Source organism: Haliotis rubra, unplaced genomic scaffold (assembly GCF_003918875.1).
Source record: "Haliotis rubra isolate DU_JTF1 unplaced genomic scaffold, ASM391887v1 Scf932, whole genome shotgun sequence".
Taxonomy (NCBI): domain Eukaryota; kingdom Metazoa; phylum Mollusca; class Gastropoda; order Lepetellida; family Haliotidae; genus Haliotis; species Haliotis rubra.
Window position 1 is genome coordinate 282,265 of NW_025767671.1, and position 19,135 is coordinate 301,399.

The window sequence follows — 19,135 nt, forward strand, 5'->3', positions numbered from 1 at the left end:
ATAAGTTTAGTATTCACTTGAATCATCATATGTCGATGTCAAAACGTTGTAAAAGCCTTTCTAAGGCCTAAGATGCTATAGCTATGCTTGTATGCTGATCTTTGAAATCACATTCTCAGTTGTTCCTCAGCTGCAGGAATATTACTCGCCATCAGTAGCAAGTTGATTACTGGAACGTTCAGATCATCCCTCTTGTCTACACTCGGAATCTTTATGCAAAAAACATAAATCTTTTATTTCGAACTCCAGTGGGTGAATCAGCGAAATTGAACTGAACATTTTCACGAATCAAACAAAAGTTGCATCAATGCGCTTCTTTGTATGCAACACTACACTGGAATAATGACACTATCATATCATCGTAATTGACGTATCTTTTCTATAATACAGTCGATAGCGCGAGCCACGTACTGATACCTCGAACCCTTTGTCTGGTCCCGACCTTATTACTGTACAAATACAATATATTTGCTAGCTTATCACGAATTCGAGACAACGCTATCCCGAACCTTGGACTCGGTCCCAAAAGTGACTTTACGAGGAGGTACGTATCTGAAATGTATCCCTCAAATCAATCTGCCGTCAAAAAGATCGAACAAGAGAGTATCAGGTTATCTCCATAAGCAGGCGTCCAGAACATCTCCTCGGGTACTCCAGCTCTCTTCTTGTCCGGAGTCTCTGACCAAACACCATTGGGGTTACAGGGGGTGCAGCTCTTGAACCAGAATCCAGACTTGTGTTTTTGAGCACAGTTTAGAGGACTGTCATCATTATCTCTGTCGAAGGTAGAGAAGGACTGCCCCTTTAATGCGCCCAAACAATCACCACCATGATGCGAAGGGTCCGCGGAACCCCATGTTGAGACAAATGACATTTGATAATCATTGTTCCTGTTCAGATTGAATTCAGTGTATATCTGCTGTCTGAATTTAAGGGTGAAAACATCTATGTAGTTAAAAATAAGTTGGTGATCACGTCCATTTACAATGTGGGAGATTTTGTCATTACCGAGCCAGAAGTCATAACGCAGATCGCCGAATCCATCTTTGTAATCTTGCCACGTACGGTAGAAACTTGTGGAGTTATGCTCGTGTCTCTGTATAAATGTGTTACCGCCATACACCATCCTGCACCAGACTCGAAAGGGTTCCGGAGACAACACAGGGTGAACTAGAAACAGACCATATTCTCCGTCATAGTGACCGCTGGTATAACCCTCGGAACAATCTGAAAAGATAATGTGAATATGAACTTATTTCTGGATATGTCAGCTAACAGCTTTAATATATGTTACATATCAGTAAACGCTCTGTAGCTCCTGGTCATGTTTTCTGAGCTCTAACTATTCAGGAAAATTTATATTTCAATAGTTGATTGACCTGTTTTCCTGAATCGTCAAACATATATCGTCCTGGGCATGTCTTGGTTGTGTTCCGCCGATTAGTGGAGGCCTTTTTGTTAAAGAATACTGACTTTTACACTTTTGAAGATATTTTCTGGATTGGGTGTCTGAGGTATGAAAGGCCATACCTTCTATCCAAACAGTGTCGCATGTACCTAGCGACGTGTTGTGTCTCCTCTGAAAGGAGTCTCTTCAACAGAATACTTGGACAGTCGGACCGAAATGTTGAAATGCTTTGAACAATTAGATTTCATTTTAAGCCGACAGTCCATGCAGGTAGCAAAGGCACTGTAAGTCCCCATGGTCCCTAGTATGGTGATCTACCTTCAGTTGTTGGCGATATATAGCCCAATTTTACATGGTATTGTCCAGAAATAATGTTCTACTTTTAAAGATATATGCAAGCTAGTTTTAAGTCAATCTGTGATAATCTAGTCGTTTTACTGTCCTTCGTTGACATGGTTTTATATAGTGTATGTATGTATTATAAATTAAGAACTAGTTTTAGTCACGATATGGCTGAAATATTGCCGATGTGACTTTAAATCTTAACTCACTCACTCACTTAAGCCGACAATATATTGCGTTGAGGACAAGCAGGGTCGGTTGTTAAAAGTTATTAGATATAACATCATATCATGGAAAAGGACTATAATGAATCCTCACAAATGAGAATTATACTCGCTGTATTTGACGAGGAACCTTAAGAACAGTTAACTAAACTTTATAAGTGCTTAAATACGGGTACCCATATTACACGTGAAACTCGCCCTTGATCGCAACGCGTGCATTTAAAAAAAGCAACGATTTCAAATATTGCAGAGGAAATTATGAATCACCGTCAAACATCGGCTCTGAAGGAACAATAGAGACAGACTTTCTCAAACATCACTGCCTATAGCTAAAATTTATTTCGTTTTCAATCGTACAAAACACATCTGCCGTTCATATTCATCGCCATCGAATAATCAGCCTCAATTATTGCTGTCACAGATTCGGTTTGACGTTAGAGGCAAACTAAAAGTGAACACTGTGTGTTCTCTGTAAACAACTCACCGATCATCAGTCGCTCACAGTCGTCACCGACGTATCCACCATAACACTTACACTTCCGTGTTGCCACGCCAGTGTAGCCCTCAGTCTTACAGCGTTTATGAATCTTGAATAGAAGAATCATATATCAAGCATACAGTATTTGATCAGGTAATAAAAATGCAGAAGAACAGATATCCCTTTCAATGTGATCACATATTACTGACCATGAAAGATGTGTGCCCGATGTACATTATTGATATGGTTTGCGATTCATGTGGATAAGCCAGGTTGTTGGTGATACTGACCATTGTATACATACAATAAGTGAACGCATTCAGGGGTGATATTATCACAACTGACATTCTTTTCTCGAAAGTAATTCTTTACTATGTTATAAATCCCATAAAGATTTATCATGTTGAGATAAATATGTCAAATATTTAATCTCATTAACACAGATGAATCTTAACTATGCGAGTTGAGCATTGTTTTGTTTTGAATAATATTTTTCTATTCATCCAAAGGGCGACAGGTTTCAAGGTCAAAATATGTCGCGTTGTCGGCCCATCTAAGATGGGAAAAAAAAGCCTTAAAATGTGCGACAACGCGACATAATGTCGCATTGTCGCGTTGTCGCCCTTTTCGATGACCCGTGCGCATGTGTAGAAAGTCAATTAGTCTACGCATGCGCGGAAAGTTATACTCTATTTGAGACTTCAGTGGTCTTTTGTTACCTCCAATGGTTGTAAAAATGAAGTCGTATATTCTTGAACTTAATGCAAGTGTTTCATTGTTGTTTTACAGATTATTTCATATTTTGTAAAAGTCGGTGTATTTAGCCAGTTAAACGTGTAGCAGCAAGACAAATTCTTTGCTCTTCTATTCATTGTAGTGACGGCAAAAGATGGCCCTGTCATTTCAGGCTGGGCAATTCGCTGTGCAGGGTTGCGTCTCATAGTCGCACCAGAAATCTATGATCATATGTTCGAATCCCAGCACGATACACATTCATCACTTTGAACATTTCTCCAATATCAACCTGACAGGTTGTGAAAAACTGAAATATTGTTCAAGGCCGCGGTAAAATCCAGGCCACATCGGCAGAAACATCAGGTCAAGTCCTCAAATGGGTGGCCATGGTCGACAGTTTGTCTCCTGAGAGAGTTTCTTGAGACAGTCCTGTCTCACGCTGATGAACTGTTCGAAATGTGCCTCTGTTCAGCCAGCAGTGGATGGATACCAGGTGGAATGAGTTGGTAATTTGAGCATCAGCACCTCAAAGACAGCTTAGGTCGCACTCTTCCATTGGGACTGAGAATTGCCGGTGTAATAAAGGCTTTGAACGTGATATTCTGCTTGGAAAAAACGGCATACAAATGGATTGTTATCAGTATGAAATAAAGGATGAATTCACTTGGCAGAGTGGCGTACCGTTGAAATGCCAGAAACCTATGCAACTCACTCACTCACCCTACTCGAGGCTTAGGGAGCTTGGTAAATTAGCAAGGTATTTCATGACAATAACGTGTGGTGAAGTCTACTTTTCAAGTCTATTTGAATCCTGTATATTGTGGACATGCCTTGATTCTCAATACATCGATGCATCGATGCCGATGTGCCCTGGATTTTAGCTTGATATTTGAGATATGTACAAAGTGCCTAAAATGACAGGGCCACTTTGTGCAGTAATTACAATGAATAGAACCGCAAAGAATTTGTCTTGCCACATATTCATGATGTCGCGTGTCGCGCATTTTAAGTGTTTTTTTTACACATCTTAGATGGGCGACAATACGACAACGCGACATATTTTGACCTTGAAAATTGTCGCTTTGTCGCCCTTTGGATATATAGAAAACTATTATTATTCAAAACAATGCGACAAATGGCTGAAATGTCGCGTTGTCGCATTGTCGCGCTTTGGTTAATTTTGCCTCTTTGTTTCTGAGAGGTCAACAATACGACAATGTCCCTTCAAGGATTCCATAGTTTTGGGTGTGTTAAAGAAAACCAAAAGAGCCAAAAAGGTAACATAAAGGTATATTATCATTTGTTCTGTGCTTCATGCGGTCTTTTCTACAAAACATTTTGTATCTAAGTAAAGACAGATACTGTGATCTATGCTGATAAGATACTATATACGCTATATATTCATCGCAGTTATTTAGTGCCTATGATGCATGTACATTTGTTTATCTTGAAGATAGTGTAATTTCAGTCTCCAGACTTACGTTGTAGGTTTTGCAAGATTTGCAATGGTATTCTACCAGCATTACAGTGTTTCAGTCGCTGGTGTAGCTTCCCACTTACATTATAATGTTTCCAGCCTCCACTGTAGCATTCTCCAGTCTGAAACAACTCCTCGTGTGTCCGGCATAGAGGTCCAGAGACACTGTAAGCCACACACGCCGGGTCTTCAGAACATATCCTGGCACATCCTGTCATTGTACGTACCGTGTACACCCCTCCACTATGTGGAGGTGTTTGAAAAACTGAACATTGGGAATATTGTACAAAGGCAGCCATCCCGCTTGATGGGTCCCCTAAAATACTATGAAAATCTAAAACCAAAAGCTTCACAACGATAAAAGCCATCACCGAAGTAGACATGCTGGACATGTGGACGCTGCACTGAACGTGTCTAATACGGCGCAAGTCATTAACTGTTTCCTATGTGATTTCAGGGAACATCATCAATATTCCAAACTTGAAATCAATGTGCTTGCACGTGACCATGACTGCCTTCTGTCAATTCCAATTGATTTGTTTCTGGATTAGTAGCCCAAGGATATGTTTTGAAACTCTGTGAATAGTCGGGCATGACTTCCAAGTGCTGGCAAACATACAGAGAAAATCTCAGAACTCAGGAAAAACTGTTTCCAGTATGAGTGTCATTGATTCCACTCGGCCTCAGTCTGTTGCCACGATACTAAACTACACTCTCTAATATTTGATCAGGTCAAGGAGGTGGAAAGGTACTATTGTGATAAATTGCTTCATCAATAACAGTTATTATAAACAGTTATGTGAGTGAGTGAGTATGGTTTTACACCGCTTCTTGCAATATTCCAGCAACATCACGGTGGGAATACCAGAAATGGGCTTCACATATTGTACCCATGTGGGGAATCGAACCCGGATCTTCAGCGTGACGAGCGGACGCTTTAACCACTAGGCTAACCCAAGACTCCCTTAAAATTAATGTGTGTGTCTGTGTGTGAGAGTAATTGTGGAGTGCGCGCGTGCATACATGAGTATGTGCGCACGCGTCCATCGTTGATTCTAAATGATAGGTTGGAGACGCCAATACGTTTGAAGTGAACATAAGAAAACATAAATGTCAGCGGGTGAGCTGAGTAAACCTTATTTCATTTCCTCAGTTTTGTATCACCAGTATTATAGGGTCCATACCATTCCATCAGGAATATTTCTTTATTATTCATCTATATTTTTTAACAAAACACCGACTTGGTAACAGTGTATCTACAACGTCATCCTAAAGCCAGACTTGATCTGTTAAATTATCACAATCTGGACCAATATAAAAAAGGACATACTTTATCTGACCCGGACAAACCATCCTACATCCGATCTGGGCAGGGGTGGGTAGATAGAGTTGGAGTCCCTTCACTTAGTTTCATGTAAACAGTTTCCATATACTTTCAGATGTAACCACATGCAAAATATACGCACCGAGGTTCTATATTTAACTCAACTGGGTCGATGTTTCTGCTGTTAGAGTGAAGTCCTCGAGATTCATCATAAGCTCAGTAGCATATTTACGTATGCTGAGTCGACTACAAAAGAAACGTTTAGTCCGAGACATTAAAACTGACCCTAATGTGTTTAAAAAATCAATTTCCCAAACGTTTTTCTTTCCTTATAAGTATTGGAATCTCTGTACACCAATTGCTATTCCCAAATCTAGCTGGGTTTTCCAGTTAATTGATCACCAGGTTGAAAAGGTTTGTTCCCATGCCGCCGTCACGTGAAGCGTCAAGCAAAAAGTTCTTCCACATTCAGGCAAATTTTATTATGGCATGCTTTAACCTTTTCCCGAACACCTGGTGTCATCACTGATTTTCAAATAGCGATGATATCAGATGTAAGACAAAAAGGTATACTGCAACACCGATTCCATTGTGTGCCCCGTCGAGACCTTGCTGGAGTATTGCTAAAGCGACGTAAAAGGGTAAGCATGGCCTGTCCTACCAGGAGAGTAACACACTGACACGTTTCATTGTAAATGTCGTCGAGTTCACGTGTACATCTTGAAAACGCTTGCACGAAATTGGCGTGTATGGAATGGAATCATCATTTTCTAAATCCATATGCAATCAATACAATTGATATATCCATTTTGCCAGGGAATTATCTTGTCTGTTTGGCAATTATGCAGATTAAAATATTAGAGAAACTAGAAAAAGGCGCATTAAAGGTAATCCTATTTTTCATACCAGCCACAACTATTAAACTATGAGTGAAGTAAACTCGTCGCCAACTTACTCTACACAGAGGCCAACCTGGCTGGAATATGGTATTCTTAAAGAACTTCATGATAACTATGTTTTTCCAACATGACAGGCATACGTGTGAAGGTTAAACTGATATTGGTGTGCAGAAATGAGGAAAAAAGCTCGCTATCACACCAGATCTTCTCTGTAAAATGTTGCAAAATATGACGCAAAAAAACATTCCTTTCGGATCCCAAATAAAACGTGAAGAGGCTAAGCTCATTCCTGTGAAAAATGCATCAGATGTATATCTGCTGCACAGCTTGATAATTTGGTCTGTCTGCAAATGTCATATATTCACAGGTCAAAACACAAACCTAGATCCAATAAGGATATCACCTTTCTGGACACAACTAAGAATTACACAGGGAAGGACAACGATACATTGTCATGTTTCCTCAGAACACTAATGTGTATGCACGAGATATTTGATAAAGTCAAGGAGCAAAATGTGACAAAAATATATGTCAGATGATCGATTTTCTTGGAGACAAATACAAAAACATATAAAATGCATGTCTGAAAATCCTAGCTCACGAAATTCAATCTCGGGAAGCTAGTCTAAATCATGATATATCTATGCTAAGATATGATGTGAATCGAATAAGCAATAAAGTTAAAATTCTAGACTGCAGTAGTGATAATAATGCCTATTGACACGAGAACATGTGTTATCGATGAAGAGATCGATTGTATAAAAAACAAACACCCTTTTGTATTCTGAAGCGGGAAGTTGTTGGCGATCTATAGCCCATTTTTATATTGTGCTGTCCCCTATAGTTAAAATGTTTTAGCTTCAATTACTAGTTTTACATATATATCTGTGATACTCTAGTTGCTTCACTGTCCTTTGTCGGCAGGTTTTATAATCATATATTCTATTTCAATGTAAAGTGTTCTCGTCACGATATGGCTGACATATTGCTGATGTGACGTTAAATAATAACTCACTCACTCACTCTGAAGCAGGAAAAAGTTCCTGGACACATCAGGGAATTACAACACAAGCGACGGTTTATATTGAAGCAGTCATTTTTCAGAGAGTCCACCAAGGGTGCATCCCTCGAAACAGGAGAAGTCAACGAAAAACAATGGAAAACAATGACCTGACCGCGGACGTTACGTGAGAAACGTCAAGTGAAGACACTGATACAAGGACAGTCAGACTTCATGTGTCAAAAAGCATTCTTGTTGCCTCACGTGTTTGGAAAAGAGACTTTCCTGTCTTTACATTGAGGCGGAAAAAACTTTTTATAATAATTGAACTTGCAATCAACTACTTCTCATCAGAGCAATTATCTACGTAACTGTGAAAGGCGAAACCCGACATATACTACCTATTTTAATGTACTCATTGCGCAAAAACCACCACTATCGGATGCAACTGTCTGGTCTGCAAATGTGCATTGCAGGACATGAGTGCCAAACTGTCCATTGTATTCAAATGATAGTTCTGGAGCTGAAATTGAGAATTCTCCTGTTCATAATGCGTCGGACTTCAACCTGCTCCTTCTTGTGCATGGAACTCATGAACTAAGGGCTGGACTAAGCACTGGCACAATTCATCATTCGTAGACGGAATTCACAATGATTTTTTATAGTTACTGTAAGTGTAGCGATGACTCCACAACTCGTCACAGGGATCCCGCGGCACGTGTGTACAGAAATGGGAGTATAGGCTACTGATGAATTAAGGGTGTCAGTAGGCCTACTAAATGCCCAGACCATGTGCTTGGTATAAGTCTAGAAAATGAGATTACTACTACATACGGCACAATACTTTCTCCTACAAATGTTTTGACAGTGTTTATCTTAACTAACTCCATTATGTGATGAGCCTGTATGATCCTTAACACTCAAACTTCGAATAACTGATTCTGCATCCTCCTGGATGAATCTGCATATATGGCAACTCTGATCCGAGCATGAACTCGGGTGACGGCTACAGTAGTCTGTCGGGATATTGTTCCCTCCAGATATGTGGTTCACAGAGACGTTGTACCGACTGATTGTTGCCAGAAATGTCGTGACTCGAGAGCTTGCAGAAAACTCACCTCTGTTGAGTTTGTTGTAAGCCTGAAGGACGGCTATCAGTGAGTAATTGAGCCTTTTGAGTTGAAGCAGTGATGAATGGAGAAAAATGTTTTACGGATGATCCGATAGCAAGAGCCTCCAGCTCACAAGGAAGCCATGCAACTTGATGAATCTTCAGTTTGGCGTTGAAGAAGCCGGCCAATAAGGGTTTGGTATCACGACAAGCATGTAATGTTCACGCTAAGCCATGATTATTTGATGATGCATCTGTGACGATGCACAGAGTATCACTTGGTCTCGGAATAGTGATTGTCTTGTTGTCCGACAAGGCAGCTTTAGCCTTGTTGGATGCACAGTACAGATCAGTCCAGCAAAGTTTGTCTTTAGACTGTTTTCCGGTCGTGGCCTGGCCTTGTCTAAAGGTTGGAGGAGATCTGCATATCCATGGAGGACACGACTGAGTGCATTATAGACACCAACAAAGGAATGCAATCCCTGTACTGTCGGTGGTGGTGAGACGTCTGGTATGCCTCAGTGTATGATAGGAGAACCGGAATAATCCCGACTGGCTCAAAATGGTCTGTCTGTAGGTGATATTCAGACCAGACATCAGGTAAAATCAATGTCGGAGCCCGGTTTATTCAGGAGTCGTCTGGTATGCCTCAATGTATGGTAAGAGAACGGGAATAATCCCGACTGGCTCAAAATGGGCTGTGTTTAGGTGATATTCAGACCAGACATTAGGTAAAATCTATGTCGGAGCACCAACTTATTCAGGAGTTGTCCGGTATGACTCAATGTATGATAAGAGAACGTGAATAATCCCGACTGGCTCACAGTGCGCTGTGTTAAAATGATATTCAGAGAGACCAGACATCAGGCAAATATCTATGTCGGAGCCCCAATTTATTCAGGATTCGGCTGGTATGCCTGATTGTATGATAGGAGAACGGGAATAATCCCGACTGGCTCACAATGGGCTGTGTTTAGAGAGTATTCAGACCAGACATCAGGCAAATATCTATGTCGGAGCCCCAGTTTATTCAGGATTCGGCTGGTATGCCTGATTGTATGATAGGAGAGCGGGAATAATCCCGACTGGCTCACAATGGGCTGTGTTTAGATAGTATTCAGACCAGACATCAGGCAAATATCTATGTCGGAGCCCCAGTTTATTCAGGTGTCGGCTGGTATGCCTCAGTGAATGATAGGAGAACGGGAATAATCCTGACTGGCTCAAAATGGGCTGTGTTTAAATTGTTATTCAGACCAGACATCAGGCAAATATCTATGTCGGAGCCCCAGTTTATTCAGGAGTCGTCTGGTGTGCCTCAGTGTATGATAGGAGAACGGGAATATTCCCGACTGGCTCAAAATGGGCTGTGTTTAGGTGATATTCAGACCAGACATTAGGTAAAATCAATGTGGGAGTCCCAGGTTATTCAGGAGTCACCTGGTATGCCTCAGTTTATGATCAGAGAACGGGAATAATCCCGACTGCCTCATAATGGGCTGTGTTTAGATAGTATTCAGACTCCAGACTCCATCAACCTTCGCTGATCTTTTCGTCGTGGTCAGTCATTTGAAATAGTGTCAACAAATCCATATTTAATTACGCAAGTTAATCATGTTGATACTTTATCTCGTCATGAAACATATTTTTTATATCTGACTTTGCAATCCAGTTTATTTATTTTACTCAAAAGGTCAAAAAAGAATGTTTATATCAACTGCAGTGAAATCCTGTGTCTCACTGATATTATAACTTCGGTCCGAATTAGTCACAAAAATCACTATCATATTGCATCTACTCACGCCTTGAAATGATGTATATTTGGCAGAAAATGGGTACGTATACATATTTCGTTTGGCTAAAAGTAATAGTTCTTGTAGCTGGACGATCACATGTCGTCTCTGTGGAAATAGCGAGATCGCGCGAAACCTCATTGGTGACAGGTCAAATTGTTCCTTGCATAAATACTATCCAGCAATACGCCAAAGTTCTGTCGCATAACCTTAGTTATGATTATATATATTTTTCAGTTATAGAGCAAAACCTGCAATTAAAATGAAACAATATAACTTGTCATGGTAACATAATAATTTCAGATACTATATTTTTTCCGATCACTCCGATTAACTAAATCACCGGTAGATGGCGGGGAAAAGTGTGCACAGCTGATTGCGATTTCCGACGGTGTTAACGAGGCAAATGCACACGTTAATTCTAATCACTGCATATAATACAATGCCTAACAAAAACAAATTAGAACTGAAAAGATACATAAAATTGTTTAATGAATTTTAATTGAAAATTTTACGTCTTTACTGACAAAATCGTCTTCTCGTGTTCGTTCAGGGGAAGCAATACGATGTCGTTTTCTTAACCCCCGAAAGAAAGACTACATATCTGCCTGTCTTCATCGGGGTGTTGATTTCCCATAGAGGTTTTCGGTGTTTGAGTATGAGAATATTTGATATTTAGTTGTTGGTTAAGCTTAACATATCCCCAAAACTTATGCCATAGCAAACCATGAGTGCTAAACAACGTAAACTAATCTAAAGCAAGGGCACATCGGCGCTTGAGCGGGAAACAAGTAAAGCCAAAATGATAAATGTATGTTACAGCATAATATTTTAGAAATATAAAGTAATCATAATCTCAGTGTTTATTCCAACTAGTCTGGTTTGTTTGACTGCATCATATTTGAGAAAAAAATTAATCATTGATTGTAGTATCAATGTGAAACATTGAAATGTGCGATCAGTTTAATGCACACATATGAAAACAAATTCTCGGCGCGCAAGACACTGAAACACATAAACAACGAATGGGCGACATGTATCAAATAAGCAGCCACAGAAATGTATACACGTATATAGTATTAAACAGCAACCATTGTGCGACATATATATGTATATTACATAAGCGACCATTGGGCGACATATATATACGACCTTTGGGCGACGGTCGCCTAAAGGTCGCAAATATACATGTACGCCGTACACTTTACCTTTGGGCGACACGGTATGGGCGACACCAAAAATATATTCTATATTTGTATATATTTACAAGGTTTTATCCCCTTTTTATGTTTAATTATCAAATTCAAATGTATATAACCCAAGCAGAATAATAAATCAATGTAAGTTTGTAATATACGACAATGTCGCCCAAAGGTCGCAGTCTATAGTACTGTCGCCCAAAGGTCGGATTTGCCCTTAGGACGGGAAACCCTGTCATCGAAGCACAGTAAAAATACAAGATTATCTCAGCTCTTTATCTTAAACTAGTACCCCGTCATAAAAATAGATCACGACAGACAACAGTACACAATAAAAACAACGGGCTATAGATCACCGGCAATTGTGATGTTTAGGATACATAAATATGATGCAGACATATTGATGTGTAGGATACATACATGTGATACAAACATATTGATGTGTAGGATACATACATGTGACACAGACAAATTGATGTGTAGGGTAGGTACATGTGATACAGATATATTGATGTGTAGGATACATACATGTGACACAGACAAATTGATGTGTAGGGTAGGTACATGTGATACAGACATATTGAGGTGTGGGATACATACATGTGATACAGATAAATTGATGTGTAGGGTACATACATGTGCTACAGACATATTGACGTGTAGGATACATACATGTGATACAGACATATTGATTCGTATGATACATACATATGATACAGACATATTGATGTGTAGGATACATATATGTGATACAGATAAATTGATGTCTAGGATACATACATGTGACACAGATAAATTGATGTGTAGGATACATACATGTGACACAGATCAATTGATGTGTAGGGTAGGTACATGTGATACTGACATATTGATGTGTAGGATACATATATGTGATACAGATATATTGATGTGTAGGATACATGCATGTGATACAGACATATTGATGTGTAGGATACATACATGTGATACAAAGGTATTGATGTGTAGGATACATACGTGTGATACAGACATATTGACGTGTGGGATACATATATGTGATACAGTCATATTGGCGTGTTGGATACACACATGTCATACTGACATATTGACGTGTTAAATACATACATATGATACAGACATATTGACGTGTTGGATACATACATGTGATACAGACATATTGACATGTTGGATACATCCATGTGATACAGACATATTGACGTGTTGGATACATACATTTGATACAGATATATTGACGTGTTGGATACATACATGACATACAGACATATTGACATGTTGGATACATACATGTGATACAGACATATTGACGTGTTGGATACATACATGTGATACAGACATATTGACGTGTTGGATACATACATGTGATACAGACATATTGACGAGTAGGATACATACATGTGATACAGACATATTGACGTGTTGGATACATACATGTGATACAGACATATTGACGAGTAGGATACATACATGTGATACAGACATATTGACGTGTTGGATACATACATGTGATACAGACATATTGACGAGTAGGATACATACATGTGATACAGACTTATTGACGTGTTGGATACATACATGTGATACAGACATATTGACATGTTGGAAAAATTTATGTGATACAGACATATTGACAAGTAGGATACATACATGTGATACTGACATATTGACGTGTTGGATCCACTCATGTGATAGAGACACATTGACGTGTTGGATACACATATGTGATACTGACATATTGATCTGGGAGATATTGATGATACAGACATATTGGCGTGTTCAATCACATGATGACACATATTGACGTGTTGGATACATGATGTGACACAGACATTGACATATTGGATACATACATGATGACAGACATATTGACGGCTGGACATACACATGCAGATATATTGACATGACACACATGATACAGATAAATTGATGTGTAGGATACATACATGTGATACAGATATATTGATGTGTAGGATACATACACGTGATACAGATAAATTGATGTGTAGGATACATACACGTGATACAGACATTGATGAGTAGGATACACATGTGATACAGATATTTTGATGTGTGTAGGACATGCATGTGACAGACATGATGATGTGAGGATACATACACAACACATTGATGTAGGATACATACATGTGATACAGACATATTGATGTGTAGGATACATACATGTGATACAGATATATTGATGTGTAGGATACATACATGTGATACAGACATATTCATGTGTAGGATACATACATGTGATACAGACATATTGATGAGTAGGATACATACATGTGATACAGATATTTTGATGTGTAGGATACATGCATGTGATACAGACATATTGATGTGTAGGATACATACATGTGATACAAAGGTATTGATGTGTAGGATACATACGTGTGATACAGACATATTGACGTGTGGGATACATATATGTGATACAGTCATATTGGCGTGTTGGATACACACATGTCATACTGACATATTGACGTGTTAAATACATACATATGATACAGACATATTGACGTGTTGGATACATACATGTGATACAGACATATTGACATGTTGGATACATCCATGTGATACAGACATTATTGACGTGTTGGACACACATCATGATACAGATATATTGATCAGTGTGGACACACACATGGACACACAGACATATTGACATGTTGGATACACATGACACAGACATATTGACGTGTTGGACACACATGGACACAGACATATTGGACACACACACACATGTGACACCATGGACAGACACATGGACACACACATGGACACAGACACACATTGACACAGACAGGATACACACATGTGGACACAGACATTGACGAGTAAGGACACATACATGGACACAGACACACAGACACACATGGACACACATACATGTGATGACATGTGACATATTGACGTGTAGGATACACACATGGACACACATGGACACATGGACACACACATGGACACACACATGGACAACACACACACACATGGACACATACAATGGATGGACACAGACATGGATGAGGACACATGGACACAGACAACATGGATGTGAGACACACATGGACACAGACACACATGGACATGACATGGGACACAGACATGGATGGACATGGACATGACACACTGACATACATGGACACACACACATGGATGGACACACAGACATGGATGGATGGACACATGACACACACACACATGGACAGAGACATACATGTGGAATACATACATGTGGACACAGATATATGGACATGGGGACATGCAGTGGACACATACATGATGTGTAGGACACATACATGGTGGACAAGATTGATGTGTGGGACACGACAATAGGGATGTGTAGGATACATACATGTGATACAGATAAATTGATGTGTAGGATGCATACATGTGATGGAGATTATATGGATGGACAATAGGATACATACATGTGATACAGACATATTGATGTTTAGGATACATACATGTGATACAGACATATGGATTCGTAGGATACATACATATGATACAGACATTGATGATGTGTTGGATACATACATGTGACACAGATAGTGAGCATTGATGTTTGGGATACACACATGTGATACAGACATATTGATGTGTAGGACAACACATATGATATAGTATATATTGATGTGTAGGGATACATACATGTGATGTAGACATATTGATGTTTGGGATACATACATGTGATACAGACATATTGATTCGTATGATACATACATATGATACAGACATATTGATGTGTAGGATACATACATGTGATAGTTACACATTTACGTGTAGGATACATACATGTGATACTGATGTATTGATGTGTTGGATACATACATGTGATACAGATATATTGATGTATAGGATACATACATGTGATATTTACACATTTACGTGTAGGATACATACATGTGATGTAGAAATATTGATGTAGGGATACATATATGTGATGTAGACATATTGACGTGTGCAGGATACATACATGGACATACATATTGATGTAGGATATACACGTGGACATATTCATGTGTAGGATACATACATGTGATACAGACATATTGATGAGTAGGATACATACATGTGATACAGATATTTTGATGTGTAGGATACATGCATGTGATACAGACATATTGATGTGTAGGATACATACATGTGATACAAAGGTATTGATGTGTAGGATACATACGTGTGATACAGACATATTGACGTGTGGGATACATATATGTGATACAGTCATATTGGCGTGTTGGATACACACATGTGATACTGACATATTGACGTGTTAAATAGATCCATATGATACAGACATATTGACGTGTTGGATACATACATGTGATACAGACATATTGACATGTTGGATACATACATGTGATACAGACATATTGACGTGTTGGATACATACATGTGATACAGATATATTGACATGTTGGATACATACATGTGGTACAGACATATTGACGTTTTGGATACATACATGTGATACTGACATATTGACATGTTAGATACATACATGTGATACAGACATATTGACGAGTAGGATACATACATGTGATACAGACATATTGACGTGTTGGATACATACATGTGATACAGACATATTGACGAGTAGGATACATACAAGTGATACAGACATATTGACGTGTTGGATACATACATGTGATACAGACATATTGACGAGTAGGATACATACATGTGATACAGACTTATTGACGTGTTGGATACATACATGTGATACAGACATATTGACATGTTGGAAACATTTATGTGATACAGACACATTGATGTGTTGGATACATACATGTGATACAGACATATTGACATGTTAGATACATACATGTGATACAGACATATTGACGTGTTGGATACATACATGTGATACTGACATATTGACGTGTTGGATCCACTCATGTGATAGAGACACATTGACGTGTTGGATACACATATGTGATACTGACATATTGACGTAGGAGATATTGATGTGATACAGACATATTGGCGTGTTCAATACATACATGTGATACAGACATATTGACGTGTTGGATACATACATGTGATACAGACATATTAACATGTTGGATACATACATGTGATACAGACATATTGACGTGTTGGATACATACATGTGATGCAGATATATTGACATGTTGGATACATACATGTGATACAGACATATTGACATGTTGGATACATACGTGTGATACAGATATATTGACGTGTTGGATACATACATGTGATACTGACATATTGACGTGTTGGATACATACATGTGATACAGACATATTGACGATTAGGATACATACATGTGATACAGACATATTGACGTGTTGGATACATACATGTGATACAGACATATTGACGTGTTGGATCCACTCATGTGATAGAGACACATTGACGTGTTGGATACACATATGTGATACAGACATATTGACGAGTAGGATACATACATGTGATACAGACATATTGACATGTTGGATACATACATGTGATACAGACATATTGACGTGTTGGATACATATATGTGATACAGACATATTGACGTGTTGGATCCTTACATGTGATGCTGACATATTGACGTAGGAGAAATATATGTGATACAGTCATATTGACGTGTTAAATAGATACATGTGATACAGACAAATTGACGTGTTGGATGCATATATGTGATGCAGACATATTGACGTGTGGGATACATATATGTGATACAGACATATTGACGTGTTGGATCCTTACATGTGATACAGACATATTGACGTGTTGGATACATACATGTGATACAGACATATTGACGAGTAGGATACATACATGTGATACAGACTTATTGACGTGTTGGATACATACATGTGATACAAACATATTGACATGTTGGATACATACATGTGATACAGACATATTGACGTGTTGGATACATACATGTGATACAGACATATTGACATGTTAGATACATACATGTGATACAGACATATTGACGTGTTGGATACATACATGTGATACTGACATATTGACGTGTTGGATCCACTCATGTGATAGAGACACATTGACGTGTTGGATACACATATGTGATACTGACATATTGACGTAGGAGATATTGATGTGATACAGACATATTGGCGTGTTCAATACATACATGTGATACAAAGATATTGACGTAATAAAAATACATACATATGATACAGACATATTGACGTGTTTGATACACTCATTTGATACAGACACATTGACGTGTTGAATACATATATGTGATACAGACATATTGACGTGTTGGATACATATATGTGATACAGATATATTGACGTGTTGGATACATACATGTGATACAGACATATTGACGTGTTGGATCCTTACATGTGATACTGACATATTGACGTAGGAGGAATATATGTGATACAGTTATATTGACGTGTTAAATACATACATGTGATACAGACAAATTGACGTGTTGGATGCATATATGTGATGCACATATATTGACGTGTGCGATACATACATGTGATACAGACATATTGACGTTTTGGATCCTTACATGTGATACAGACATATTTACGTAGGAGACATATATGTGATACAGTCATATTGACGTGTTAAATACATACATGTGATACAGTCAAATTGACGTGTTGGATCCTTACATGTGATACAGACATATTGACGTGTTAAATACATACATGTGATACAGACAAATTGACGTGTTGGATCCTTACATGTGATACAGACATACTGACGTGTTAAATACATACATGTGATACAGACAAATTGACGTGTTGGATCCTTACATGTGAAAAAGACATATTGACGTAGGAGACATACACTTGATACAGACACATTGACGTGTTGGATCCTTACATGTGATACAGACACATTGACGTGTTGGATCCTTACATGTGATACAGACATATTGACGTAGGAGACATACATTTGATACAGACATATTGACGTGTGTGATACATACATGTGATACAGACAAATTGACGTGTGCGATACATACATGTGATACAGACATATTGACGTGTGCGATACATACATGTGATACAGACATATTGACGTGTGGGATACATATATGTGATACAGACATATTGACATGTAGGATACATACATGTGATACAGACATATTGACGTGTTGGATACATACATGTGATACAGACATATTGACG

The 19,135-nt window shown here is 38.6% G+C and overlaps 1 protein-coding gene across 1 annotated transcript; it reads right to left on the minus strand.

Moving 5' to 3' along the window:
- Positions 1-571: 571 nt before the first annotated feature.
- LOC124264609 (techylectin-5B-like) lies at positions 572-5,052 on the minus strand. The gene is made up of 3 exons (XM_046699354.1): positions 4,748-5,052; positions 2,459-2,561; positions 572-1,227 (listed from the first exon to the last, which is right to left on the minus strand). The coding sequence occupies exons 1-3, from the start codon at positions 5,045-5,047 to the stop codon at positions 572-574; spliced, it is 1,059 nt and encodes a 352-aa protein (XP_046555310.1). The 5' UTR covers positions 5,048-5,052.
- Positions 5,053-19,135: the final 14,083 nt, after the last annotated feature.

What these genes read in the sequence shown, in the direction of transcription:
- LOC124264609 (XM_046699354.1), bottom strand. Translation starts at nt 5,047, where the DNA reads ATGTCTACTTCGGTGATGGCTTTTATCGTTGTGAAGCTTTTGGTTTTA. An exon ending in GAGGCTGGAAACATTATAAT is followed by an intron (nt 2,562 to 4,747) that starts GTAAGTGGGAAG and finishes CTTCTATTCAAG; the next exon opens with ATTCATAAACGCTGTAAGAC. An exon ending in CTGTGAGCGACTGATGATCG is followed by an intron (nt 1,228 to 2,458) that starts GTGAGTTGTTTA and finishes TTATCTTTTCAG; the next exon opens with ATTGTTCCGAGGGTTATACC.